At 38.5% G+C, this 27978-nt stretch overlaps 3 protein-coding genes across 9 annotated transcripts in view; 1 reads left to right on the forward strand and 2 right to left on the reverse strand.

The window, feature by feature from the left end:
- LOC115781267 (metabotropic glutamate receptor 8-like) overlaps nt 1-27978 on the reverse strand; it is a 290231-nt gene that overhangs the window by 49245 nt on the left and 213008 nt on the right. The window lies entirely within an intron of this gene.
- LOC115781269 (uncharacterized) lies at nt 6552-15433 on the forward strand. 4 transcript variants are annotated; one of them, XM_030730838.1, is made up of 8 exons: nt 6556-6711; nt 7528-7561; nt 8918-8994; nt 10148-10253; nt 10362-11345; nt 12027-12179; nt 12969-13061; nt 14344-15433. In XM_030730838.1, exons 5-8 carry the CDS (start codon nt 10362-10364, stop codon nt 14662-14664), a joined length of 1551 nt encoding a protein of 516 aa, XP_030586698.1. In that variant the 5' UTR covers nt 6556-6711; nt 7528-7561; nt 8918-8994; nt 10148-10253; the 3' UTR covers nt 14665-15433. The 4 variants fall into 4 exon arrangements, with proteins under 4 accessions (XP_030586695.1, XP_030586698.1, XP_030586697.1 ...); XM_030730835.1 differs by lacking the exon at nt 10148-10253 and having other exon boundaries at nt 6552-6711; XM_030730837.1 differs by lacking the exons at nt 6556-6711; nt 10148-10253 and adding an exon at nt 6733-7032.
- LOC115781272 (uncharacterized) lies at nt 18456-27940 on the reverse strand. 4 transcript variants are annotated; one of them, XM_030730842.1, is made up of 6 exons: nt 27859-27937; nt 26664-26718; nt 22820-23865; nt 22527-22682; nt 22164-22256; nt 18456-19748 (listed from the first exon to the last, which is right to left on the reverse strand). In XM_030730842.1, the coding sequence occupies exons 3-6, from the start codon at nt 23264-23266 to the stop codon at nt 19440-19442; spliced, it is 1005 nt and encodes a 334-aa protein (XP_030586702.1). In that variant the 5' UTR covers nt 23267-23865; nt 26664-26718; nt 27859-27937; the 3' UTR covers nt 18456-19439. The 4 variants fall into 4 exon arrangements, with proteins under 4 accessions (XP_030586702.1, XP_030586703.1, XP_030586704.1 ...); XM_030730843.1 differs by lacking the exon at nt 26664-26718 and having other exon boundaries at nt 27859-27940; XM_030730844.1 differs by lacking the exon at nt 27859-27937 and having other exon boundaries at nt 26664-26794.

The following is a 27978-nucleotide window of genomic DNA, read 5'->3' on the forward strand; positions in this document are numbered from 1 at the left end:
GAGCACTGATAGGGACTAGAAAGAGATAACATATTTCTCCCATATTGGCTTCTCTTCATTGGCTCCCTGTTAAATCTAGAATAGAATATAAAATCCTTCTCCTCACCTACAAGGTCTTCAATAATCAGGCCCCATCTTATCTCAAAGACCTTATAGTCCGATATCACCCCAACAGAGCACCTCGCTCTCAGACTGCTGGCTTATGGACTCGACACATGGGGAATGACAAACGACAGATGGGCCACATCGCCACTGGGGTGAAACCGAACATACGGGAAGCAATAGCGACGGCGGCATTGCGAATCGCGCTCTCACGTCACTCGTCTCCAAGAAATGTGATTGGTTATGAAACTGGAGGGATTTAGACATTTTCAAAGCAGTCCGTGTCAGACACGGCAATAAAGATGAGGAGTCAGAAGATTTTACTGGAACTGACAGAAATCGTGATGTTAAGTCTACTCTACAAAAGAATAAGACAACCTTGGGTTCATCCTATATTAGCACAAAAGTCCTCTATCCGTCTGTTTAACATTAGTCTTGCGCCAACACATTGCCATACGGTTGCCTTTTATGTGTAAATTGATAATCACTGCTTGAAGTGTCATATGATATAGGAACGTCAAACACAGGTAAAATGATGCTTTCCTTCATGCTGAAAATGGCTGCGGACTGCAGCGTGTAGCATACTCTCCGCTCATTGGTCAGTCAATGAAACCCTCACTGATTGGTTTAGTGCCACGCGACAGCGACAAAAGTAGAACATTTTTCAAATTTGTTGTGTCACATTGCCTGGTCGCGTGTGCACGTCTACGTGTACGAGCTCGAAATTTCACATGAACGAATGTCGCCGGTCGTTTAGCTGGAGGAGGGCAAGCGATTGTCGCCTCATCGCAGAAGCCCCATAGAAAATGAATGGAGAGCGAGCAACATTGCTCCCCGTGTGTCAAGCCCCTTACTTGTGGTTCCTAGGATACTTAAGAGTAGAATGAGAGGCAGAGCCTTCAGCTTTCAGGCCCCTCTTCTGTGGAACCAGCTTCTAGCTTGGATTCAGGAGACAGACAACCTCTCTATTTTTAACTTTCCTTTTTGATCAAGCTTATAGTTAGGGCTGGATCAGGTGACCCTGAACCATCCCTTAATTATGCTGCTATAGGCCTAGGCTGCTGGGGGGTTCCCATAATGCACTGTTTCTTTTCATTCACCTTATTTACTTTATTTATACTCCACTTTGCATTTAATCATTAATTGTTATTAATCTCTGGCTCTCTTTCACAGAATGTCTTTTTTTCTGTCCCCTCAGCACAACAGGTCACGGCAGATGACTGCCCCTCCCTGAACCTGGTTCTGCTGGAGGTTTGTTCCTGTTAAAAGGGAGTTTTTCCTTCCCACTGTCACCAAGTGCTTGCTCATAGGGGGTCGTTTTGACTGTTGGGTTTTCTCTGTATTATTGTAGGGTCTTTACCCACAATAGAAAGTGCCTGGAGGTGACTGTTTGTTGTGATTTGGCGCTATATAAATAAAATAGGGGTGGGACTCGATTAAAAAAATTAATCGAATTAATTACAAGCTTTGTAATTAATTAATCGAAATTAATCGCATTTTAATCGCATTTCAATATTTGACATGATAAATATTAATTTAGGTTTAGTTGATGAAGAAATCAATATACATAAGCTTAAACTTCAAAATTTTGTTTATTTTCCCACCAGTCTACTACACAGACCAACGAAGGGTGGAAGTGCTCCTGTGATAAGCAAACTCCTGAAATTAAAGTTAAGCATAATAACTGGATAGTTTTATTCAACATTAATGTCTCACTTGTTATAGTTGGAAATTAATCATTCTCTCAGCTGTATTCCTTGATGTTGAAATGTGTTATGCTTGTTTTAACAGCTTATTTTGAATTAAAGACCACAAAAAGGAGAAAAAGTTCGTTCTCCCTTTAAACAGCTGCTTTTACACAGCTGTGCTTCACACTCACGGTTGCTAGGCGACATGAGCTACGCAGAGGTGACGGCAGCTGATATGAAGGCTAGCCGCTCACTTCCGGCCTTTGTGGTGTTCGTGGGCTGCGAAAGACGTGGGCCGGGTCCTTCGCAGGATGCGGCCCCTAATTTGGACATTGTGCGTCGATATAATCTGTAAGCCGGGAACTCGCGCACTGAGAAACGTTCCACGGTGCAAAGTGCGATTAAAATGCGTTAAAAATTTTAACGCGTTAATTTCCCCGTAATTAATTAATCGAAATTAACGCGTTAAAGTCCCACCCCTAAAATAAAATTGAATTGAATTAAAATTAGAGACATGGTTCCTTTGACAGGTGTGCAAACATAGGCAGCTATAGCCAGCTGCTGACAAGCATCAACTCCACTAACTAGCATTATTGAATTGAACCAGTTGACTGTGTCAAGAACATTTGGTGCCTTTTCAAGCACTTTTAATGGAATTATTTGAGAAATAATATGACCTGTTGAGGGGTTACAGAGTGAAATGCTATTATACTAGTCTGTTACTGTCTGTGACTGACCTGTAGAGAAATATAGAAATATTTTGTGGACTGATGAAATTAAGATTGTCCAAGGGGCCCAGACAGTTTGTCAGATGACCCCCAAGCACTGAATTCACAGTATGCTCTGAAGACAGTGAAGCATGGTGGTGCAAGCATCATGATATTTGAATGTATCTCTTACTATGGTGTTGGGCCTATTTATTGCATACCAGGGATCATGGATCAGTTTGCATATATATCAAAATCCTTGAAGAGGTCATGTTGCCTTATGCTGAAGAGGAAATGCCCTTGAAATGGGTGTTTCAACAAGACAACTACCCCAACCACACAAGTAAGCGAGCAGCATCTTGTTCCAGACCAACAAAATTAAAGTTATGGAGTGGTCAGCCCAATCCCCGGACCTTAATCCGATAGAAAACTTATGGGGTGATAACAAAAATGCTGTTATTGAGGCAAAACCAGGAAATTCAGAGGAATTGTGGAAAGCTGTCAAATCATCCTGGGCTTGAATACCTGTTCACAAGTGCCAGAAGTTGGTTGACCCCATGCAACACAGTTGTGAAGCAGTTCTCAAAAACAGTGGTTATACAACTAAATATTATTTTAGTGGTTCACAGGAATGCTAATTTCTAAAGATTTTTCAGTTCATAAAGTGAATATTTGAGTTTATAAAGAAAAATGGATCACGTGATGCAACAAGCAGGTTAGACGCACGGTTACCGGTCTCCTCGCTGGAGTTAACTAAAACAATTTCTCTCGGTTGATCCTTTGCTAAAACTGGGGACTAAATTATCGCTAACCTAACCTGACGTGGGAGATGTCGCTGGAAGATTTTTTTTACTGTGCCTAAGAAAAGAGATACTCAGAAAAAGAACAACAAGTTGATGGCTAGTGAAGCGCTAGGTAACTCAGATGCTGAGCCGGAGCTAATTAACGAAGGGGAAGTAGACTCCTACACCAAGCCCCGTAAAGAGTCCACTTCCTCCATTAGCAATGACACAGTGGTTCAACAGGTGATGCGCAATATTGAGAAGATGCTGTACTCTAATCTTGCAAGTATCCTGAAACCAGTCACTGAGATGTCAGAAAAGCTAGACAAGTTAATGGACAGACGTGGGACGGTGGAACAACGACTATCTGACTTGGAGGATAATGCAGCGGCTAATGCACCACGACTTGAAACAGTGGAATCAGAGCTGAAAAAAGCAATGGAGAAACTAGAGAATTACGAGAACCAGAGTCGATGACAAAATATTAGAATTATTGGATTAAAAGAAGGTTTAGAAGGCAAGAACCCATGCGTGTTTTTTGAGAAATGGATTCCCGAGGTCTTAAACATGGACATGCAAGGAGAGCAGCTGAAAATAAAACGAGATCATCGTGCAGGACCTCCAACGAGACTCACTGGTAAACAAGGCCCGCGCGCAATCTTGGTAAAGCTTCAAAACTACACAGACAGACAGAGGATCCTACATGCAGCAAGAAACAAGGGCAAAATCATGATGGACGGTCAAGTAGTATCTTTTTACCAAGATTTTTCTGCGGAGGTCGTGATATGAAGACAGGAGTCTGCAGATGCATGCAGAAGGCTTAGGGAAGCAGGGATTAAATATAAAAATATCCATTTAAAGGTCTTCCCTTTAAATGGAAAACCGATCTCCCTATCCACAATGAAGGAAATCAATGATTACGTGAAAACACTTCTGACTGCCTAATGACTATAAATCCACCTGTAATCAGGTAAACAATATCAATTGTATGGACAATGAGCAATATACAACATTAAGCTAAAGTCTGCTCATCTTCTATTTAAACACATTTATATGTGGGCATTTTTCAGTTACCTGAGTTGCAATTATACTAATTCATAGATTGGTACCATTTACTGCCAAAGATAGTTACAAAGATACAGACGGAAGGATAGTTCTAGTAAAAGGAGAACTATATGGAGAATTAGTACTGTTAGGGAATATTTACGCTCCTAATATTTACGATGAGGACTTTTTTGCCTTCCTTATCAGTAAAATTGTTGAAATGGATTGCACAAACATTATAATAGGAGGGGATTTTAACTGTTATGTTCCCCCTCTCTAGATAGAAACCTCCCTCATAAAGATCAATCAAAATCTGGCAGAGCACTAAAAATTCTTCTTGAAATGTGTAATTTATTAGATGGGTGGAGATATATAAATCGCAATAAAAAAAAACTATACTCTCCACCCCACTTGTCATTCTCATGAATTGACTATATATTTATATCTGAACACCTATCCCATTTGATAGAACAGTCTGACATTGGATCCATTGCCCTCTCAGACCATGCTCCGGTTACACTGGAAATGCAATCCCTTAGACAGGTAGAACGTTCGTTCTCTTGGAAAATGAATGCACCATTGTTTCAAGATGATAATTTTACCAAATTCTTGGAAACACAGACAGACCTATATTTAGAAGTAAATGGTTGCAGTGACTCTGATCCAAGATTGGTGTGGGAAGCTTATAAAGCTTATATGCGAGGCATGATTACCTCCGCCAAGGAGGTTATGTTTTCGGTCGTGTTTGTTTGTCATTCTGTCTGTCTGTTTGTTTGTTTGTCAGCAGGATTACTCCAAAAGTTATGAACGGATTTCAATGAAATGTTGTGGAGTGGTTGGAAATGACAAGAGGAAGAACTGATTAAATTTTGGCGGTGATCCGGATCACGATCTGGATCCAGCAATCTTTTTAAGGATTCTTCACTATTGCGGGATAGGGGGTTATTGTTGTCTGGGAAAGATGAAAGATTATTTCACAGTATTTAGATACATGTATTACAGCGTCAGTGACCCTATGGCCTTGGCGGAGGTTTGTGCTCTCTGAGTGCTTCTAGTTATATCATAGTTATATCATATTCTAGTAAGAAGAAAAGAGAGCGCACTCAAGAACAATCTCATATTGAAAAGAAGATCAGAAATTTAGAGGAAGATTTTTATAGATCCAAATCGGATGGGGTGCATAAGGAGTTAAAAGAGACAAGATTACTGCTGTCTAACCTACTAACTAAGAAAGCTGAATCTGATATTTTGTTTGCCCGACAAAGACTGTTTGAATTTGGGACTAAACCAAATAGGTTCTTAGCCCGTCTTGCAAGAAACTCTCCTCAAAAAGCATTTATTTCTGCAATATTTAATGAGAATCAGATCTGTCAAACTAACAATAGGAAGATCAATGAATGTCTTCAGAAATTTTATGAAACGCTGTACACCTCAGAACTGTCTGAAGATACACTTATCAGTAGTAAATTCTTAGATCGATTACAGATGCCTCAGTTAACAGATGAACAGGCAAAACTGTTAGAAGGACCTGTTACAATAACAGAAATTGATAAAGCAATCTCCTCACTCCAGTCAGATCAAAGTCGAGGAGCTGACGGATTCTGTGTACAGTTTTATAAAAAGATGAAAAGCAAAATTAATAAATTTCTACAATGTATGTTTAATAAATCTTTTGTAGAGGGGGAACTCCCAAAATCTATGTATTTAGCACACATTATAGTTATTCCAAAAAAAGGGAAAGATCCAGAACTATGTGCGTCTTATCGCCCCATTAGCCTACTCGTGGTGGATTTTAAAATACTTTCAAAAATAATGGCTAATCGACTAGAAAGAGTGGTGACTGATATAGTCACTGCAGATCACACAGGGTTTATAAAAGGCCGTACATCATCAAATAACACAAGACGTTTAATTAATATTATTCATTACCTTAATTTTCATCAAATTCCAAGTCCTATAGTAACGATGGATGCAGAAAAAGCATTCGATCCTGTTGAGTGAAATTACATGTTTGACGTGCTGGAAAGATTTGGCTTTCAGTCAGGTTTTGTTAGATGGGTTCAGCTTTTATATAAAATGCCTGTAGCTTCAGTCTTAACAAATGGTTTAATTTCTGCTCAATTTCAGCTTAATACACTCTTAACCCAGATATTAATTGTAATTAAACGTTTTAGTAATCATTACTTATTCTTTCGTGTTTGGTAAAAATGTTGTCCCATTACTAAATCAAATTAGTTAACTGTACTTTTCTACACAAATATAGAGTGTAATGAACTTGTTAAGCAGAGATTACTAAAGATATTATGTTTTTGAAGTGAAGGGGCGGGGCATATTCAAACTCAGTCCTGCTGCAACATGCACCGTGGCAAGTTCAACGACTCCTGACTGGTAAGTGTGAAGAATAACTATTTTAAATAATTCTAGCTATTTCTTTGCTTAAAAGATAGCTGAGTTCCATGTGCAGATATAACTGAAAATTATAGTTACAGCCTACCGCCACCATTATCGACACTTTGGTAAAGTGAGGGGTTTTGGAATCGAAGTTAAATATCGCGAGTGGAGTGGCGAGCGCGAATGTTAGCATTGGCTTAGTGTTAGCATACTGACGAGTCTCAGTTTATAACGGACAGTTACTTTAGGAGAGATGTACTTTGCTGAAATAAACCTTTATTACACCAAGTTTAAGCCGAGTGTATCCTGTCTCTGAGGGTAATTTTTTTTAATCGAAAAAGCCGCTCCAGTAGTGTCAAGACAGCTAAATGCTATCGTTAGCTTAGCGTTTCACATCGTTCGTAACAGCATGTGCTTGTGTTAACCTAGTCCACGTTTTTTTTCTATACGGTTTCGTATGTACTGAAATGTAATGGTCGGACACAAAGGTTGAAATCTTGTATGACTAAAGAGCTGAAGCTGAGGTTATCGCCAGTTCTTCTTCTCCACCTCTGATCTCCAGACTCTTAAAATACAGAACTGACAACAAGTTAGAAACGTTATTAAACCTGTCAATTGTCTGCAGACAGAAGGGTAAGCCTAACTCATTTGGCAATATTTTAACTCTAATGTGAAATGGGAAAACAAAATTTTCAGGCTGAGAACAGAAATTTCAAAGGGAGACAGTATTTCAAAGTACCATATTTCCTTGATCACTGATGACATGGTTGTGGACAAGTGTGCTAAAATTTTTATTATTTTTTGTTCTTACAGGTCCGTGTGAAGATGCAGTGGAAGTGCAAATACTGTGAGTTTACATCAGAGAAAAGGGGTTACCTCTTAAAACATTACAGGCTAAAACATGGAAGCTACACCAGAACTGTACCATTTCCTTGCTTACACCAAGAGTGTTTATGCACATTTAAGTCCATCAGTGCACTTAGGGTCCACTTATCCAAAATTCACCAGAAAGACCAAGATGCACAACTGTGTGAAACACTGACCTTTCACTGTCAGTCCTGTGATTTTTCTGCTGCTTGCACAGAGGCAGTTTTTATCACTCACTTGCGGAGTACACATTTAAAAGTTAATCACAGAGTCCACTGTCCATATAATGGGTGTAACTTTCATACTACTGTGTACTCCACATTCAATGCACACAGAAGTAAACAGCACAGAACAGGCAATTGGAAGATGTTCAAACCAGAAATAGTGTCTGGTAGTGAAACCAATGAAGTGGCAGAAGAGGAACATGGGCCCCCAAACAACACTGTTGATTTAGAAGGCAGCGAAGAGTCCAGCAATGAAGAGCATCATGATCTTGGGAAACAGTTGGAGCACAACCTAGCTGCTCTTTTTTTAAAGATGCAAACCATCCTCCACATTCCACAAAGTTCTATCGATGAAGTTATACAACAGCTCCTACATTTAAGTGAACTGTCCCAACCACTGCTGCACAATTCAGTCAAGGACATTTTGAAGCTACACACAGATGTAGATGATTCAACTGTGAAACAGGTAGTCAGGGCTGCCTCAGAGAGCAATATCATACTAAAGTATTGTGGCAAGGGTGGCTCCTTATCAACCTCTAAAAGGAGAGCAGCATATGTAAACAAAAACTTTGATGTGGTTATGCCAGTTGAGTACTTTATTGCCAGGGAAAAGAAATCTAGTGCTGTATATGTTCCTATAAATGCCATGTTACAGAAAATGTTGAACAGGGCAGACATTTTAGATAAAGCTCTTCCAGTACAAAAACATGTGCCACATGAGTACAGTACATACAGAGATGGTTTGTACTGTAAAGGAAATGGCCTCCTTAACAGCGAGGAATTCAGAATCGCTGTTGGACTTTACACAGATGATTTTGAAGTGTCCAATCCATTAGGGACATCTAAGAAGAAACATAAAATGAGTGCAGTGTATTGGGTGCTTGCCAATGTGCCATCAAAATATAGGTCCACACTCCAGTCCATTCAACTTGCTCTTTTATGTAAAGCCTCTGATGTAAAAGAATATGGCTATGCTAAATTTCTTCATCCTCTGATCCAGGATCTGGTTTCTTTGGAGCAAGATGGCCTATATGTTGAGAAGTTGGGAGCATGTGTCAAAGGCACAGTGTTGTATGTGGCTGCTGATAACTTGGCTGCTCATTCTTTTGCAGGATTCTTTGAGAGCTTTGGAGTGGACAAGTTCTGCAGGTTCTGCATGGCAACGAGGAGTGAGATCCAAGACAAGGAGGTAAGCTCGGGCTCTTTTGAACCCCGAACTGCAGACATTCACAACAAACAGGTACAGGAGGTACAGCAGGATCCCACTTTGGCAAAACAGTATGGTGTAAAGGGACGATGTGTACTAACTGACAGTCTGGAGCACTTTCATGTTGCTCGTGGCTATCCCCCTGACATCCTACACGACCTTTTTGAAGGGGTTGTTCCTGTTGAGTTATCACTCTGCATTTCAGAACTGATTTCTAAGAAATATTTCACATTAGAAACACTGAACCATGCTATCAAATCTTTTGCATATGCTTTTCATGACAAAACTGACCAGCCTCAGCCTATTGCCCAAGGCTTCTCTACCAAAGGGACCATAGGTGGAAATGGCCATGAGAACTGGGCTCTAATCAGGTTGCTCCCACTTCTCATTGGCCATAAAGTGCCTGAAGGGGACGATGCCTGGAACGTTCTGATGCTCCTTAAAGATATTGTTGAATTGGCTGTAGCAACAAGGCACACTGAAGAGTCTATACATTTCTTTGACTGCAAAGTGTCAGAACACAGAGAACTGTTGCAAACTACATTCCCAAATTTCAAATTGCGTCCAAAACACCACTTCATTGAGCATTATCCTGAGATGATTAAGGCATTTGGCCCACTGTCAGATGTCTGGACAATGCGTTTCGAGGGAAAACATAAATTCTTCAAGCGGGTCATTCGTAATGCACACAACTTCAGACATGTGGCACTTACACTGGCTGTAAAGCATCAGAAAATGATGGCTTACTGTTTGGACACAAGTTCGTTTTTCATGCCCTCAGTTGAGCTGGACAAAGTTACCACAGCACTGATCACATCTTTCCCCGAGAATGTCCAACAAGTTTTCTGCAAGAGAGTACCCCAGCTTACAAAGGTTCTGGTTGCATCATCAGTCTCTGTAGATGGAATTAGATATTGTGCTGATATGATACTCTCTGTCGGTTCATGTTCAGGCCTCCCAAATTTCAAACAGATCAAGCAGATTGTGGCAATAAACACAGAGATCTTGTTTGTGTGCAATACAATGACGGCATGGTACCATGAACATTTCAGATCATTTGAACTCTGTGGCAGCGCAAATCCCTCTTTGTGTGTGGTGGAACTAAAAGAGCTGAATGATGTTTTCCCTCTGTCAGCATACAGATTTGGAGAAAATTCAGCAGTGACACTCACTCGCTATATTCTGTGTTGAGAAACCACAAGTGTTGTCAGTACTAGCATTGCTCTGGATAGAGTCTAAATGTAAGCCTAATTGGTAATTTTGTATCTTTTTTGATAAGCCATATGTTAAACTGAATATCTATGTCTTTGTGTATATATTTCTAATAAGCTATTTTTTTTATTTCCAAGATGGCAGCACACCAGAAGATGACCTTGAGAGTAATTTTCACAGAGACAGATATAAGAAAGGTTGTTCTGAATACAAGACCTACTACAGTGGAGGATTTGATAGGCAAGCTTAAAGAATCACTGGGACTTAATTTCAACTTCAGTCTCCAGTACCAAGATCCTGAATTCAATTATGAAGTGTGCAATCTGACAGATATCGAAGATCTTCCTGAAAAACCAACAGTCAAGGTCATCCCTCTACTTGAGTTGGTATCTGTCTCAACATCTGAAGAAATTTTGAGTGGCACACCCAGTGTAGCAGATACAGAGATCCTCTCTACATCCTCGCAGGAGCGACAGAAACAGTGGCCAGATTGTTTTGATATCCCAGATTTTTCTGTTGATGTAGCATATAGACTTAGGCAAGCAGATCTTCAGTTTCTTCGTGATGGTACGCACCTGAAAGTAACAAAAGAGCTGAAACATGAGATTCTTGAAAGATTGGCAGAGAGCATGTATAGTTACACAGCATACCCAAATAATGCTCAGTTCGAAAGTGTTGCACAAGCCCTCATAAGCAAGCACCCCTCTCTCCAGGAGCGAGGCTCAACCAGTCGCTGTAGCGGCTGGAAAAATAGTCTAAAATTTAAAATGGCTAATTACAGAACAAAGCGCAGAAGATCAGGGTGCCTTGATGTAGCAGTAAATGCAGGGAAACGAGGAGGGCATTCAACTGAAGGAGAACCAGCCAACAAGAACATCAAGAAGGCAAAGAAAGGCGAGATCAACTTCTTACCCAACTTTCCAGACGGATTTAATCAGGTAGCCCTTGAGGGTGCCCGCAAAGACTTGGTTAATGAAATGCAGAAGAGAACACCAAATGGACAGCTTGTAAAAGAGAAGATGGATCTGACGTTTGCATTGAGAAGAAAAGAGGTGGTGGAGTCAGAACCTGCCGTATGTGAGATGGTGGAACGTTGGCCTGCTCTTTTCACAGAAGATCAGGTTAGTTCATTCATGAATAAAATAATGAGAACTTTTTTTTTTAAATATGTGTCTGTGTTTCTCTTAGGAAACTGCCTTTATAAAACCTAAAAATATTTATCTGTTAGCCATTCCCACTGTCAGCAAAAAAAAAAGTAATTTTACCATGCAGGACATGGTAGTTGCTATCTACAGCTGCCTTTATCTTTTTTTGGTAAGGAATATTGTATATTGAGTTGGTCGTTATTGTGAAATCAACACCCTGATGCAGAACTCTGATTTCAGATTATTCTGAAGAGGTTTATCATCTATTAATTCCCTATTCACGGTACGCTATCCTGCTTATTAAAAGGTTACTTGCCAACAAAAATATATAATTTGACACAAAATATTAATAGTCTGTTTATATGTAGCAATGGTCTGCTACACAAAAGTAACACAATACTACAAACAATCAGGGCAGTAGAAAAGCAACTCCTGTGTTGTGTGCGGTACAAAGTTTTTGTTAAAGAAGTTTGACTAGAATAACTGAAATATCCCCAAATTTAAAGTGTTAAGTGAGTGAGTTGAAGGGGGCTTTGTGTTTTACAGCTGACCATGTCCACACCTGTGCAATTTTTATTGCTGTCCTCACTCTGGTGCTTCCACCTTCAGTTATTAGCTGTAAAGATGTAATATTGGAGCATTTTCTGTATTTTGCAGGTATGCATGGAGTTCAACAGGATTGTTGGCAAGAATCTCAAACAGGAATTCTATGAGAGCATTGATCGGCACAGTCCTCGTCTTATCGAGATTTTTCGATCCAAGAGAGGGAACATTGGCCAAATGTTGACACAGCTTTCCCAACAAACAAAGGTTGGTCCTATTAATCACTTGCATTGTGTGCAACAGCTCATGTAATGACTTGGCTTTAAGTCCAACTGTATTTATTTTCATGCTTCACATAGATTGTTGAAATGATTAAAAGATTTTGAATTTAGGGATGGAAAAACAAGGCTGAGTTTCTGAACTTCACTTAAACTTTCAGAGAACTTCAGTAAAACCTGCTAGTTCTTCTCAGTGTTAAGGGTGTTACTGTCTCAGTGGGTTAATTAACCATGAGCCATGTATTTCTTAAATTTTAGGGAATGTGCCTTCAAAAGTCCTTGATTACCATTAGGGATGCACTGATATTAAAATGTGGGATGATATCGATACCCGATATTAATATTGCTGTTATGGCAGATAACTGATAATGTATACAATATATATATTTCACTACCCTTTCGACACCTTGGAAAAAACAAAACAATCCCACAGCTGACATTGATTCTCTGCTTCAGATGAACTCCTCACAATCTTGCGCTGCATTGCTGTCACATGACCAAACAAATACCACATGACCAACCTCCTCCCCTGCCCGTCCGGAATCAAATGACAAGAAGATGGAAATAGATATGGGTTGTTAATATTGGCCCAGTTTTGTTTATCGGACCAATACTCACATGTTAACAAATGACTAATATTGGCTGATACCGATGTTAATGCCGATATATTGTACATTCGTAATAACGATGCTTAAGAAGATGTGGGGACTTTATATTTTTTGATACAATCAATTGTGCTTAGTTACTTGCTTATTTTTGTCATTTTACTGCCCAAAAGACTGCAGAGCCAACTGATATTCGAACACTGGTGCTCAGAGGACTTCCTGTTATCCTTGGTGACAACCCCACAGACTTCTACAAACCAGCCTTTGTAAGTAATTTTACTTAAAGACTACCTAAAGGAACAATAACAACTCAATCTTGAATTTTCACTCTTATACACGGTTCTCATGGGTCTTTGAAATACTTTAAATTCTTTAATATTTACTTTGCAATAATGTTTTGCAGCTGTGTTGTATGACCTATTTATCCAAAGTCAGTGTATTACTTGAATTAAGTGCCATTTGACACGGCCCCCGGTTTGGAGAAGCAGCAGAGGTACTGGTGTAGGAAACTAAGCAATATACTGCTGTGATCAGTGTTTATAACAACATTATTTTAGCCACCTAAAAAATCTAGATCAGTGAAATGTACACTATACACAGAATATTTTCACTGCATTACCTTACTGTCAGTCAGACTTCTGACATAAAATTACTTTTATATAAGTTGTATATAGATTTCTCCTGCCAAACTTCATAGACAAAATCTGTTTACTTTGCTGAACAGAGGAACGGCTCTTCTACTGCTGCCTCAGTCTGTTCGATTGTGTTATTATTTGATTGGTTTGGATTCACTAAAATCACACAGTAGCACACATTTAAGGATCAAGGACATGCTAGACTAACAACTCTTGTGTTCTGTGAGGTAAAATTACTAATTTTTCCTATGGCATTTGGTTGGCATGAAGAGAGTGCTGTAACTTAATTTTCTAGTCAGATAGGTCCGTTGGACAGCAGTTTGAGATGCTGAAAATAGTATGCGTCCACTAAAACTGATATAAATTTTTTGACTTATCTAAAAATACAAGTTGCAGCAGTACATTGCTTATCTACCTACACTGATCCACCTGCTGCTTCTCCAAAGTGGGGAAAGGCTGACCACCATCTACTGTAGGTAAGTATGCTGACCATCTGTAAGCACCTCATGCAACCCACTTTAAAGGGATAGTTTTTTTTTTTTTTTTTTATATATATATCTTAATTTATATCTTATGCTATGCTGTGTTGGGTTCATGTCAGGATTTGGGCATAGACAGACAGGCGTGGGAAAACAGATGGCAGTTCCAGTGATTGAAGAAAACTTGTGAGCATAGTTTTAAACAATTCAAAGGATAAGGTATTGTTCCACTTAGCACTAGCACATGAAGATGCTGGATAGATGTTCTTTTGTGGAGCTCCAACTCATTCAACATTTACACTAGGAAACTAGGGCTGCATAGCATGATAAAACAGATATGACAGAAATTTCAATTTGATTGTGGAAGTTATTTTTTTTTATCAATTATTGATGGTCACTGAAATATCACTGTTGTGCTCTTGTCATTTATAAAGGACTCAGATGATGATGACTCTTTCCGCAACATTGACATTGGGATCCTCCTTGTTGAACCTGAAGGTGCTGTGCCCTCATCCTCCCTGCATCTCAGTCCAGCCTCACTAAAAATTGTCATTGAGGGAGAAGTGGTGATGGACAACATTCAAGACCTGCCAAAAGCTATGTGTCTTCTCTTTGGACTTGCATATGCAATGCATCTCAGTTACCCCATTTCTATGAAGTTCACGTTCCAGTTCATCCAACAGGTATTTCTTGAGCTGGGCCACGTTGAACTAAAACCAAAGTTACAAACATTGAAAAACCAGCTTGCGATGTAACGAAATGTCTTGTGTGTTGTCAGTGAACAGTCAGGGGGTTGAAAATATACTCAATGCAGATGGAGTTGATAAAGTTGCTCTTATCTAATGCAGTTCAGTGCAGCAGTACTGCCACAACTTTTATTTCTTAAGAAAGTTTGTAATGTTCAGCTTACAGTGTTATAAGAGACATCAGTGTCCAGCCACTTGTACTCTAAAAAACAGGATTTAGAAGTGTATGCTCAGGGCTCCATAGTAATATTTAGTTGATACAGTTAAAGGAAAATTCAGCACTTTTCATGTAAACGTCCAGTTTGTGTTGATGGTAAATGTAGTCATTTGAAGCAGTAAATTCAAAATAATGTAATTCTTCCTCAACAGCAACATTACTGCTTATTTTACAGGTTTTTTCAGTCAATAGCAGCACAGGAATTTATTGCTTCAGTTGATTACATTTACTAACAACACAGACTGTACATTTACATAAAACATGCAAAATCTTCCCTTAAACATAGTTGATCTGTTCATTTTCCAAGTTGGAGATTGTGTCCTATTTTAAGGTGTCCAGTTTTTTCAAAAGGATGCAAATATTTTTGTTGAATGCTGCTGCATTTGTATTCCTTCTCTAAACATGTTAGAATTGAGTTCAAGCACATATGCCTATTTTTACTTGCCTTTTGTATGGCAAACTTTTTTTTGAATGGCTACTGTTTTGATACTTTTTTATACTTCTGAAAAACATGACAAACTACAGTTAAAATTGTCTTTTGCGTAAGTATTCTGCAAAAAATAAAATATTGGAATGTTGAAATGTATTTGATTTATTCTCTTTACAATTTAGTGTTACATTCAATACAACTTGAACATAAAAAGGGTAATAGGAAGAGGGTAAGAGGAAATGTTATTAATTATATTAACAAAATATAAATAGCTTTAAATGTTAAATTGCTTATTTGCTTTACAGTTTAGCTTAAAAGTAATTTTCACTCTTAATCCAAATTAGTTGAGTTTACTAGAAAATCGCGTGGAAACTCGTTGCCTTAAACCATTCTAGTTTTTACACAAAGATGAAACTAAACATGTTTAGTTGTGTTAACTTAGAACCTTAGTGCAATGTATCAAACATGTTCAGTAGTATTTACTAAAATTGATTAGCTCACATAAATAGGAAGAAATTTATATGAGGTAATCAATTTTAGTTAAGACTACTAAACATGTTTAGTTGTGTTAACTTAGAACCTTAGTACAATGTATCAAACATGTTTAGTAGTATTTACTAAAATTGATTAGCTCACATAAATGGGAAGAAATTTATATGAGGTAATCAATTTTAGTAAAGACTACTAAACATATTTAGTTTCATCTTTGTGTAAAAACTAGAATGGTTTAAGGCAACGAGTTTCCACGCGATTTTCTAGTAAACTCAACTAATTTGGGTTAAGAGTGTAGAGGTACAGCTCAAGGATCACCATTATCACCTCTGCTGTTTTCTTTAGTAATAGAACCATTCGCAATTGCTATCCGGCAATCCTCTACTATTCAAGGAACAGTTATAGGGACAACAATGCATAAAATTCTATTGTACGCGGATGATATTCTTTTGACATTAACAGACACATCAAACTCAATACCTGAACTAATTAGCTGTGTGAAAGAATTTGGTCAAATTTCTGGATATAAGGTTCATTTTACAAAATCTGAAATTATGCCTCTTGGTTTTTCATCCAATTATGAACCTGACTTTGTAAAACCTTTTTGCTAGGCACCCGGAGGATTTACATATCTGGGGGTTAAAATAACACCCAAAATTAGTCAACATTATGCTGAAAATGTTAACCCCATGATAAAACATATTAAGGTTAGGATGGTGGGTTTGAAGAGGCTTCCTATATCCTTTCTTGGCAGAATCAATCTTATCAAGATGATAATTCTTCCCAAAATTATTTATCCTTTATTTATACTTTTCATATCTCTGAAGAGAAACAACATTAAAGACATAAACAAAGCTTTATCTGACTTTATATCGGCTGGCAGGAAACCTAAGATTAAACTTGATGTTTTACAATTACCCAAAGAACAAGGAGGATGGGGCCTACCTAACATTACGAAATATATAACCTCAATGCAAGCTAGAATTATTTCAATATGGGCAACCGTTCAACCTAAACCACCATGGTTTGAGATTGAAGCAACTTTCTCTAAACCACACTCTCCTATTAATTTACTTGATAAACGCTGGAGAGAATTACCAACTATAGTGAAAGACTAATTTCCTAATAAGATTTCCTAATTACTAATGTGTGTAATACCTGGATTTCTCTACGGAAATTATTTGATGCTAAACATAAACTAAATTGTTTAACAACACTGAAGGATAATCCTGATTTAGCTGGAGGGGGCAGTGGATCTAATTTTCAGAATTGGTATGAAGCTCGAATTTACCACATGGATGAGCTTTGGCATAGGGGAAAATTCAAAACATTCGAATCTTTACAGACCACATATAAATTACAAACGAAGACATTTTATAAATACCTTCAGCTCAGACACTATACATATATTAAAATGGGTACTCTCAATTACCCAGAGGACTTTAACTTATTAGAAAAGACTCTTCTTCATAGTCTTAAACAAGATCACTTTGTATCCAAATTTTATGCCAAGCTGCAACAACTCAATACAGACAGACTATCGTTTCTAAGGAAATCATGGGAGATACAGCTGAAAACAATAGACATGGAAATATGGGAGGAAATTTTAATTTTACCCTCAAAAACATCCATATGTAACGGATTCAGAGAAACACAATATAATATCTTACAAAATGTTTATATATCCCCGCATATGTATAGTAAATACACAACAGGAGCCTCACCAAACTGCCCAAAATGTAAGACTACTTTAGGAACAAGATTTCACTGCCTTTGGGAATGTGAAAAAGGTTCAACACTTTTGGCAAAAAATATGCGCTGAGGTCAGTGTGATAATCAAGCAGCAACTACAGCCTAATCCAATATTATGTTTATTGGGATTTATCCCTAAATCACTAAGATCACATAAGGATACTGTACATTTTTTTGCTTATGTTAGGCCGGAAGGCTGTTATGACCAAATGGGTGGGCCGTCTACCCAGCGTTTTGTGTTTAGTTTTATTTTCCCTGAGTTTTGTTGTTTCCCAGTTTGTTTTGATACTTTTGTTCCCTTTGTCCCGGTCTCCCCTGCTTCCATGGTCTTGTCTGTTTTGTCATTTTGTCTTGACCCTGACCTCCTGTGTTTTCATGTTGAGTTTTTCCTAGTGTTGTGACTGGTCTGCGTCTCTGTCCCACACTGAAAAAAAAAGTTTGTTCAATTTACTTGATTGTATGGTGTACATCGGTCCCACACAATGCGAATAAGTAAAACTGACTTAATTTCCCTCATTCCCTCAAGCACGTGCTGCTTGTCAAACCAACATATTTAATTTACATAAGATTACTTTAAAAAATTATGTTGAAAATACAAACTTTTTATCTGTTACCATTATGCAAATATATTATGTGGTATCAATATCTTTTTTTATGTCTCAGCAACAATATTTTGATGGATAACACCAACTTATTTTTGATTGCCAGGATTACTTAACGGAATTGTGTAATGTAAAGGCTATGTAATCATGTTCCTGGAACACATGTTACAGCTTTAAATTCTACTTAATTTTTTCAAATTAATTTATAAAAATGCATACCTTAATGTGAAAAACTAAAATTAAATATAAACTAATCTCTGACCAAGAAAAGGCAAAGAATACAAGTGCTGCTGAACAATTCACCTTTATTAAACAGAAGTAAAAGCAGAGAGCTGCCATGAACAATCCAAAAATTACAGCCACAAAACCTTTTACACCTTTTGGTGATTTTAGTCTTCACTGCAAATACAACTGGAAAAACAATTTAAAACATTTGTAAACATATTACAAATAAATAAAAAGTGCCTATAAATGATCCCACCATCTCTTACATATAAATTTTGTTTAACATTTGTAAAATTAAAAGGAATAAAACGAAACTAAACCTTACCACAAAAAAGCAACATATTTTTGAATAAACAGGTTTAATGATGCGTAACTTGTTTTTTATTTAAGATTTCTAAAATTCCTGTTACACTGAATTTTAAAAGCAAGAAACAAAGCAACAATCTGCTATGAATGTCAGTGAATGTCACAAGCATAGAACATGTGTACCATTTAAAAGAACTTCATCTTAAATTAAGAGAAAAAAGAAGCAGCAAGCTGCTAAGGATTGCATATCCTAATACATCTTTTGTATTTAGCCATTAAAACTACCAGCAAACACTTTAATGACATTGTTAAATAACTGAACCTGAACACCTACACGAATCTTTTTGAACATGACATGAAAGTTTTATAACAATGTTTTTTTTTTGTTTTTTACATATTTGCGAAAACTGTCACTATGTCATGTCAGTGTTAAGATAATGCATGATAGGACAGAGCTTATTTTTTTTTCAGATTATCTGTCTCATGTTATACTGTAATGACTTAGGGACAGTTTAAACAAATATGTAATTTTTTTTTTCATAAGTTACTTACTGCAGCTTCAAGGTTGGCCCAGAACATCTCTCTAAAATCCCTCAAACATTTCTTGGAAACATTGGAATACAAAAAGGAAAAATACTTTTATCCTGCAGTGGAGTCATGAGGAGTAGAGGAAAAAAAAAAGAACAACAAACCTTGAGGATTACAACATTACTGAATAGAAAATGAAAAAAAAAATTGCACAAGTGCAGTCTTTGACTCCTCACTCAAAGAGGCGGTTTTTGAGAGCTAGCACCTTGTTGGAGAGTTTACCTCCATCCAGTTCCATGAAAATCTTCTGGAACACCTCAAAAGTGTAGCGAAGGTCAGCAGGATATGCAAGGTTCAGTGCATATATTAGTCCAAATAGCATCACCACAGCAAATGCTATATTATCCAAATTAGTCATCACCCTGATGCCTTCAAGGACAACTCCAATCTCCTGTTCATCTGCTGAAGCCTCCTCTTTAAGAAGATAAGTTCCAACAGTGGTGTCTTCAATGGCCTCATTGATGGCAGCCTCATCCATGCCCTATGTAGAAAGAAGACATTAAGTTATTTCATGCCAACCCACACGTGAGTGTGTATCATATATTATATATATATTAGGGGTGGGACTTTAACGCGTTAATTTCGATTAATTAATTACGGGGAAATTAACGCGTTAAAATTTTTAACGCATTTTAATCACACTTTGCACCGTGGAACGTTTCTCAGTGCGCGAGTTCCCGGCTTACAGATTATATCGACGCACAATGTCCAAATTAGGGGCCGCATCCTGTGAAGGACCCGGCCCACGTCTTTCGCAGCCCACGAACACCACAAAGGCCGGAAGTGAGCGGCTAGCCTTCATATCAGCTGCCGTCACCTCTGCTAGCTCATGTCGCCTAGCAACGTGAGTGTGAAGCACAGCTGTGTAAAAGCAGCTGTTAAACGGAGAACGAACTTTTTCTCCTTTTTGTGGTTTAATTTTAAGTCTTTAATTCAAAATAAGCTGTTAAAACAATTATAACACATTTCAACATCAAGGAATACAGCTGAGTGAATGATTAATTTCCAACTATAACAAGTGAGACATTAATGTAGAATAAAACTATCCAGTTATGATGCTTAACTTTAATTTCAGGAGTTTGCTTATCACAGGAGCACTTCCACCATTTGTTGGTCTGTGTAGTAGACTGGTGGGAAAATGAACAAAATTTTGAAGTTTAAGCTTATGTATATTGATTTATTCATCAACTAAACTTAAATTAATATTTCTCATGTCAAATATTGAAATGCGATTTAAATGCGATTAATTTCGATTAATTAATTACAAAGCTTGTAATTAATTCGATTAATTTTTTTAATCGAGTCCCACCCCTAATATATATATATAAATAAAACATACATACACATAGATACACAAAAAAACAGATACATAAAAAAACAACATACATACAGTGGGTACGGAAAGTATGCATACATTCAGACTCCTTTAAATTTTTCCACTCTGTTTCATTGCAGCCATTTGCTAAAATCTAAAAAGTTCATTTTATTTCTCAATGTACAATCAGCACCACATCTTGACAAAAAAAAAAAAAAAAAAAAAAAAAAAAAAAAGAACTGTAGAAAATTTTGCAAATTTATTAAAGAAGAAAAATCGAAATATCACATGGTCATAAGTATTCAGACCCTTTGATGTTCACAGAGCTCTGTGACCAAGCACATTAATAGAGAGGCGAAGGGAAGGAAAACATGTGGTAGAAAAAGTGTACAAGCAATAGTGATAACCGCACCCTGGAGAGGATTGTTACACAAAACCCATTCAAAAATGTGGGGGAGATTCACAAAGAGTGGACTGCAGCTGGAGTCAGAGCTTCAAGAACCACCATGCACAGACGTATGCAGACATGGTTTCAGCTGTCGCAGTCCTCGTGTCAAGCCGCTCTTGAACAAAGACGGCGTCAGAAGCGTCTCGCCTGGACTAAAGACAAAAAGGACTGGACTGCTGCTGAGTGCTCCAAAGTTATGTTCTCTGATCAAAGTCAATGTTGCATTTCCTTTGGAAATCAAGGTCCCAGAGTCTGGAGGTAGAGAGGAGAGGCACAGAATCCACGCTGGCTGAGGTCCAGTGTAAAGTTTCCAGTCAGTGATGGTTTGGGGTGCCATGTCATCTGCTGGTGTTGGTCCACTGTGTTTTCTGAGGTCAAAGGTCAACGCAGCCATCTACCAGGAAGTTTTAGAGCACTTCACGCTTCCTGCTGCTGACCAACTTTATGGAGATGCAGATTTCATTTTCCAATAGGACTTGGCACCTGCACACAGTGCCAAAGCTACCAGTACCTGCTTTAAGGACCATGGTATCCCTGTTCTTCATTGGCCAGCAAACTCACCTGACCTTTAACCCCATAGAAAATCTATGGACTATTGCGAAGAGGAAGATGCGGTACGCCAGACCCAATAATTCAGAAGAGCTGAAGGCCACTATCAGAGCAACCTGGGCTCTCATAACACCTGAGCAGAGCGACAGACTGATCGACTCCATGCCACGCCGCATTGTTGGAGTAATCCAGGCAAAAGGAGCCCCAACTAAGTACTGAGTGCTGTACATGCTTATACTTTTCATGTTTATACTTTTCATGTTTATACTTGTCAGTTGGCCAATATTTCTAAAAATCCTTTTTCGAATTGGTCTTAATATTCTAATTTTATGAGATACTGAATTTGGGGTTTTCATTAGTTGTCAGTTATAATCATCAAAATTAAAAGAAATAAACATTTGAAATATATCAGTCTGTGTGTAATGAATGGATATAATATACAAGTCTGACTTTTTGAATGGAATTACTGAAATAAGTCAACTTTTTCATGATATTCTAATTTTATGACCAGCACGTACATGTGTGTGTATATATATATATATATATATATATATATATATATATCCCCACACTCACACACTTACCACATACTCCCGGATGAGGTGGTCAGGATTTTCTCCCATGTAGACACACACTCCCTTAATGACACACTCGCGTCCAGCATCAACATCTTCACACTGGAAAGAAATTAATGCGATTAGCATCTTTCAGGCTTTGTGCTCGACTATAAAGTTTAATAATGTACATTACACAAATGCTCTTAAAGTAAAGGTATACAAACTAATGAAGTTAAAGTGAAGGTTTAAACAAAAACAAGCAGATGTAATAATACAAGATAGGAGCATTTATCACAAGGAAACTTTTTTTCTCTCCCACATTTAGAAAAAAAAATCTTTGTCCAAAAAGGTTCCTAGTTGTGTTATGAGTGTTAAGGCTTTATCACTTACATCATCCATTTGTGCCACAATTTGTTTCAGCTTTTGTCCAAGCTGTCCTCCTCTTCTTTTGAAGAGCATCACCAGGTTGCCAAAATGGAGATCCAGCTGAGACAAGAACTTTGACTGAAGTGGGATGGTGGTAATTCTCTTAAACTCAGCGTTGATCTGAAAAAATGAGCACAAAGGAATGAGCTTCAAAGTTTAACACCTGGAAGAGGGCCACAATCACTCCTGCTGCAGAAGTGGGCTGTCAAATTAACACCACTTCCAAAAAAGAAAACCCTGTATGAGACAAGCCTTACCTCACGGATGTCAAATAAAGCAGGCCATCTTGCCATGAAAGCCTCCACCATCGGTGCATCACGAACAATTTCATGTCTTCTGTATGCAAAAGTTTTCTCCATCTTGAGTTTAACCAACTCTCTGTTGTTCCTCTTCTTTATGTCCAAGAGTAAAGCTTTCCGCATCGCCTCTAGACTTTCCTCAGTTTCTTCTGATGGATATGTTGGGCAAAAGTTCACTTCTGCCCTCTTTGCTTTTTTGACACCAAATGCTGCACTGCATCTTCCAACAGGTTTGTTCTTTAAAGAGTTTACAGTCACCTCTGGGCACCCCAGTTTTCGTAGCAGGGTTCGATAGTTGGCGAGTTTATATTTCAAGCTGGTCTTCCATCCTCCACATCCAGTGTCAGAGCATCTCTCAGTTAGACAGGGATGCTTCTTGATCAGACTCTGAGCAACTTGATCCATTTCTTTGTCACTGACATACACTTTATACTACACAATTTCCTGCACCAAACCATCAAGGATGGCTGACTTCAACTTCGGCTCTGGAATAAGTACAGTTCCATTCTGATTGTATGCCATACTTGCCTGCTGAAGTTTTAATTCAGCATCGTAGGGAAACTTGGGCACATAAAAGACAGCAGGCCAAGAAGACCGTGAGCTTGTTGACTCACTTGATGACAACACATCTGTGTCCACAGATCCATCAGAGAGAAAGGAGGAGTGGTTAACAGAGGAAGCACTGGGGACTTCGGAGTCTTGGACAAGATCAAGAACAATAGAATCCTCATGCTGCATAGTAGTGGGCCTTGACATGTCAGTTACTTTGAGAGTTCCTTTGTCTGCCACTTCTGAAATTGAGGTAAGGTTAAGGAACTCATTCCCAAACAAGGAGTCCATAAACTGAAGTCTGATATTGCCCTGAAGACCACACTGTCTTTTGACTTCACCAATGAGATCCTCAATTGATTCAGGCGGTCCATTGGAGAGAGTGAGCCTTTGACATGTTCCATCAGTCAAGACAATCTTTAGGATCATTGGAGTCCCCATTTCAACTAGTTACTCTGTGGACAGAAATTACAAATCAGTCATCCAGAAAGGATCATTTCAGTATTTAAAGTCTTTATCAAGTTACCTATACCCAACAGTGTGCAAAGTTGTAAAAGTTGGACATTAAAGAAAAATAAATTAGATCTAATGAAATACATGTGACTGGATTTATTGGTTGAATTACAAGTCAAAATATCGCACTCATCTGCACACCTTGTATTTCTATGTGTCTTTTCAAAGTCACCATGCGGACTGATCCAATCTTGTAGTCAACCAGCGGATAAGTATCAAGGAGTTCACTGAGTGAAACGAGCATGAACATTCTTGTGGATACTGGGTTGAGCTCAAAAGCTCTGTAATGCTCTCTGTACCAGCCACCAAGCTCTCTGACAATGTAGAATATGTTGTGGTTTACAATGCAGATGTGGTTTATTTCACAGAATTCTGGTAATCCACCTACTGCCTTGTGGGCCAGTACCATTCCCTTCCTGTAAGTTATGCCCTTTATTGTGACACACTGTGCAAGGTCGACCTCTACTTTGTCAGGGAATCTATGCCTAATGACTTTAGCTATGTCTTCTGTAAGCAAATCCACTGGAAACGTCGTTACAGTTGAGACCTCTAGTTCAGACTTGCCAAGAGATGGGGAGCTCAGATGGTAAGCTATCATCATCTGATGCTTTGAGGCTAATGAGAGAGGTACATTTTTGAAGCAGCTTGTGTGTCTGATGACCTGCTTAAAAAAGCTATGCTTAGCTTCAAAACGCATTGTCCAATGCTCAACAAGTGGACCAAAAAACCTAATCATCTGGGGATAATGCTCCAAATAATGGTGTTTGGGTAGTAGCTTGACGTCAGGGAACAGTGCCTGATATCTCTGTCTATGCTCTATGATTTTGCTTTCCAAAAAAGCCAGTGAGTCATTGCTATGCACAGGGGAGACAACAAGTTCTGTGATATCCTTCAGATCCATGAGAACAAGCCACGCAGGCTCATCCTCAGGCACAAGTGATCCAACTAAAAAAGGCAAGAACTGGAGCAAGCTCCAGTTTTCATGTGCATTTCCTCCAACTGTTTTTGTGCTAGAGAAAGTTTGTGACACTACATGAGGTCTGTTTGTCTTATCTGACCATCGATAGGGGAACTTCAGTATCGCATTGTTTAAGTCGGCTAATGTGAAAAACTTCTTAGATACAAGCACAATCAAGCAATGAGCCAACTCTACTGGGATTATACCCTCAAAAACATCGTGGGCAAGATCAGGCGGATAACCAAATATGACATGAAAGTGGGACAGATTTTTTGAGAAGACACATTCTCTTTTAACTCAACAGCTTGCACCTGTGTCTTGAGCTTGTTTGACATGGACCTGGTGCAGCTCCTTGTTTCTTAGCGGGAAAGCACCAGATGCAACAGAATATAACTGAATATCACTACCCTTCCCTATGCAAAATCTGCAATAGTGTTCTACAGAAAAACTTTGTAGAAATCCTGCAACACTGTGTGCTCCAAGGTTGTCTGCAACTACACTTAAGACTGTACCTTTAACTGACTCTCCTAACAGTGGAACAAAAATGCCATGTTCCTCAAGATTTTTCAGATCTTGCAGAAGAGGTTCCAATATTTTGTCATAACCATAGGCTTTAACATTTGTGGTTTTGCACAACACTGCCAAGTAGATGGATGATAGGGAGGAATGAGATCCTGGAGGCAAGTTAGCCAAAACCCAATAAATGGCACAAAGCTTGTGTTGCTTTCGTGAGGTACCAAGTGGGTTGCAGACTTCAAAGTCATCCACATAAAAACGTAGAAAAAGCCTAAGTGTCTCTCCAGAAAGGAAACAATTTTCCTTAAACAAAGAACCATCAACTGAAGACCTGTAATGATACGAACCAGTAGAATTTGTGCCCTTCTGTTTTTTATGGTATTTCACTACTTCATCAACAATATCCCTTCTACTCAACAGCTGCTGTAACAACCTCAGTAATGGGACATATTGGAAGCTGTTCAACCGGTTCTAAAACACAGAAATTCTCCTTGTAATACTGCTTACGCAGATATGCTGTGCTTAGAGGGCCACCCTTTTGTATGGACCTTGACACGGGATTACCTGAACAAAGTGCATTAACAGTTTCTGTAATAACTTCATCTACAGGGAGGTTTCTTTGATTTAAGATGTTTTTCACAATATCACAGGATATTGGTATAGGTGCAGAACAAATCAAATGATGCAGTTCCCCTAAAAACACATCAATAGCTGTGCCTGGCACATGAACTAAATGCTCCAACTTCAGCAGAGCAGCTGCAAATCTTTGCTCTATGTGTTTTTCTAAGTCCTCAGTATGACAGTGACTATTTGAAGGAACAACAGTATCCAACTGCTCTACAAACTGACTATTTTCCTCAACTTCATTTGTAGATGGGGTCCCTCTTATAACTACCCCTTTTTTAAAATCAAATAGTGTGTAATGGCTGTGTTTACGGTTTTTGTGTGATTTAAATGTACAGTAAATGTTTGTTTTAAAGTTGCAGCCTATAAACATACAAGTGTCTCATTTTTATTTTAGATGTGCATGTATGTGAGCAAAATAATCCCGCTCTGATGCCAAATCATTACATTCACAAAGGTGACAACTGAAAATTGCTTTTTCTCTAGTAGTGACCCCTGTGCTGTGGAATTTATGTTGATGGACAATAAGGGCATTCCATGTTTTAAAGGTGCATGGACAATGCAGGTATGTACATGGGAAGTTAGAATGATGTCCAAAATGAGGATGTTTTAACTTGTAGTGATGCAAAAGCTTGGACCTACTTGACACTGTTTCTGAGCACCCCTTACAACTCCACATTACCAGCACCACATAACCCTGTAAGACACAAAGATAATCCAGAGTCAAATCACTGAATATCCAGTAGGTCATTTTAGAGATAAAAATAAAACCAAACATGTCCAGAGTACCAAAACTCAAAAGCCCTGACACAAATCTGTCAAATTCATGGATGCTTAAGTTTGAAAGCTAGCATTACAAAACTATCTCTTTATACTAAATCTAAGTTCACAAAAAAGAGAACACACCTAATTATAAACCATTTATAATTTACAACCATTATACAGCCCAGACTTAATGGTTTCATTGAGTCTTGCTCTTTTTCAAATCTTAAGGATGCCAGTGTTTCACCTAGAACAGGGATGCCCAAATTCCCGGCCCGCCGGCCGCTTCCGGCCCCGCCCCCTACTTCAGGTCCGCGAATTGATGTCAAAAATAACATACAATTTGGCACTTTGACATTTCGCTTAACCTTCTTAATTGGAGGGGGAAGGCAAAATGTCAAAAAAGTAACTTAAAGGGCCAAATTGTATGTTATTTTTGACATCAATTTGCGGACCGGAAGTGACCCGCGGGCCGAGTTTCGGCAAGCCTGCCCTGGATTTTTTTTGTTAGGACAATATTGGAAAATCCTCAATACAAAACTTAATTCAACAGCTGGGATTAATTGGGATTGTTGCTTCATACAGTGAGCCGCAAGACGACAGTGTTCAATGTATCAGTTTAAATGTCCATTCTTGCAAACAAAATGGCGCTCTTGAGTGCGAGCCATCTTTTGTGTGTCAGCGGCCAGTATTAATGTACCACACTGTGGCGCTCCCAGCTTGGCAAACTCTCGCAGCTACAGCCAGACTAATTAGCCGCTGCAGCCATGGGGAAAAAGAGTAACACGGCGCTGTTGCGCTCACTCAGTGGCCTTTTACTCACTTACTACGCCGTCAAAAACGTCCTCATGCTCTCTTTCACACACACAAATTCCAAATATGGCCAGTAACAACTGCTTTCTGTAGACTACTTTGCTAAACTATAGCCACGTAGCTAACACCAAAGTCAGCTAGCAAAGTGAGAAGCAAAGTACAACATTTAGATGCATTACAGATGACTTTTCGTACAACATACAGCATAATAATCCTGTGGAAACATGCCCAACTAGAAGAAAAAAAAACTTAATTCACTTACCTAATCAGTGTGCCTCCTAAAGCTTTCCTAGAAGTGCTTGTGGCTGAACAGTCTGTGGGAAACGTCGCGGTCAATCGTGATCTTCTTAAATTATGTTGGTTGGCGTCTTATTGGTTAAGA

Source organism: Archocentrus centrarchus, chromosome 6 (assembly GCF_007364275.1).
Source record: "Archocentrus centrarchus isolate MPI-CPG fArcCen1 chromosome 6, fArcCen1, whole genome shotgun sequence".
Lineage (NCBI taxonomy): Eukaryota > Metazoa > Chordata > Actinopteri > Cichliformes > Cichlidae > Archocentrus > Archocentrus centrarchus.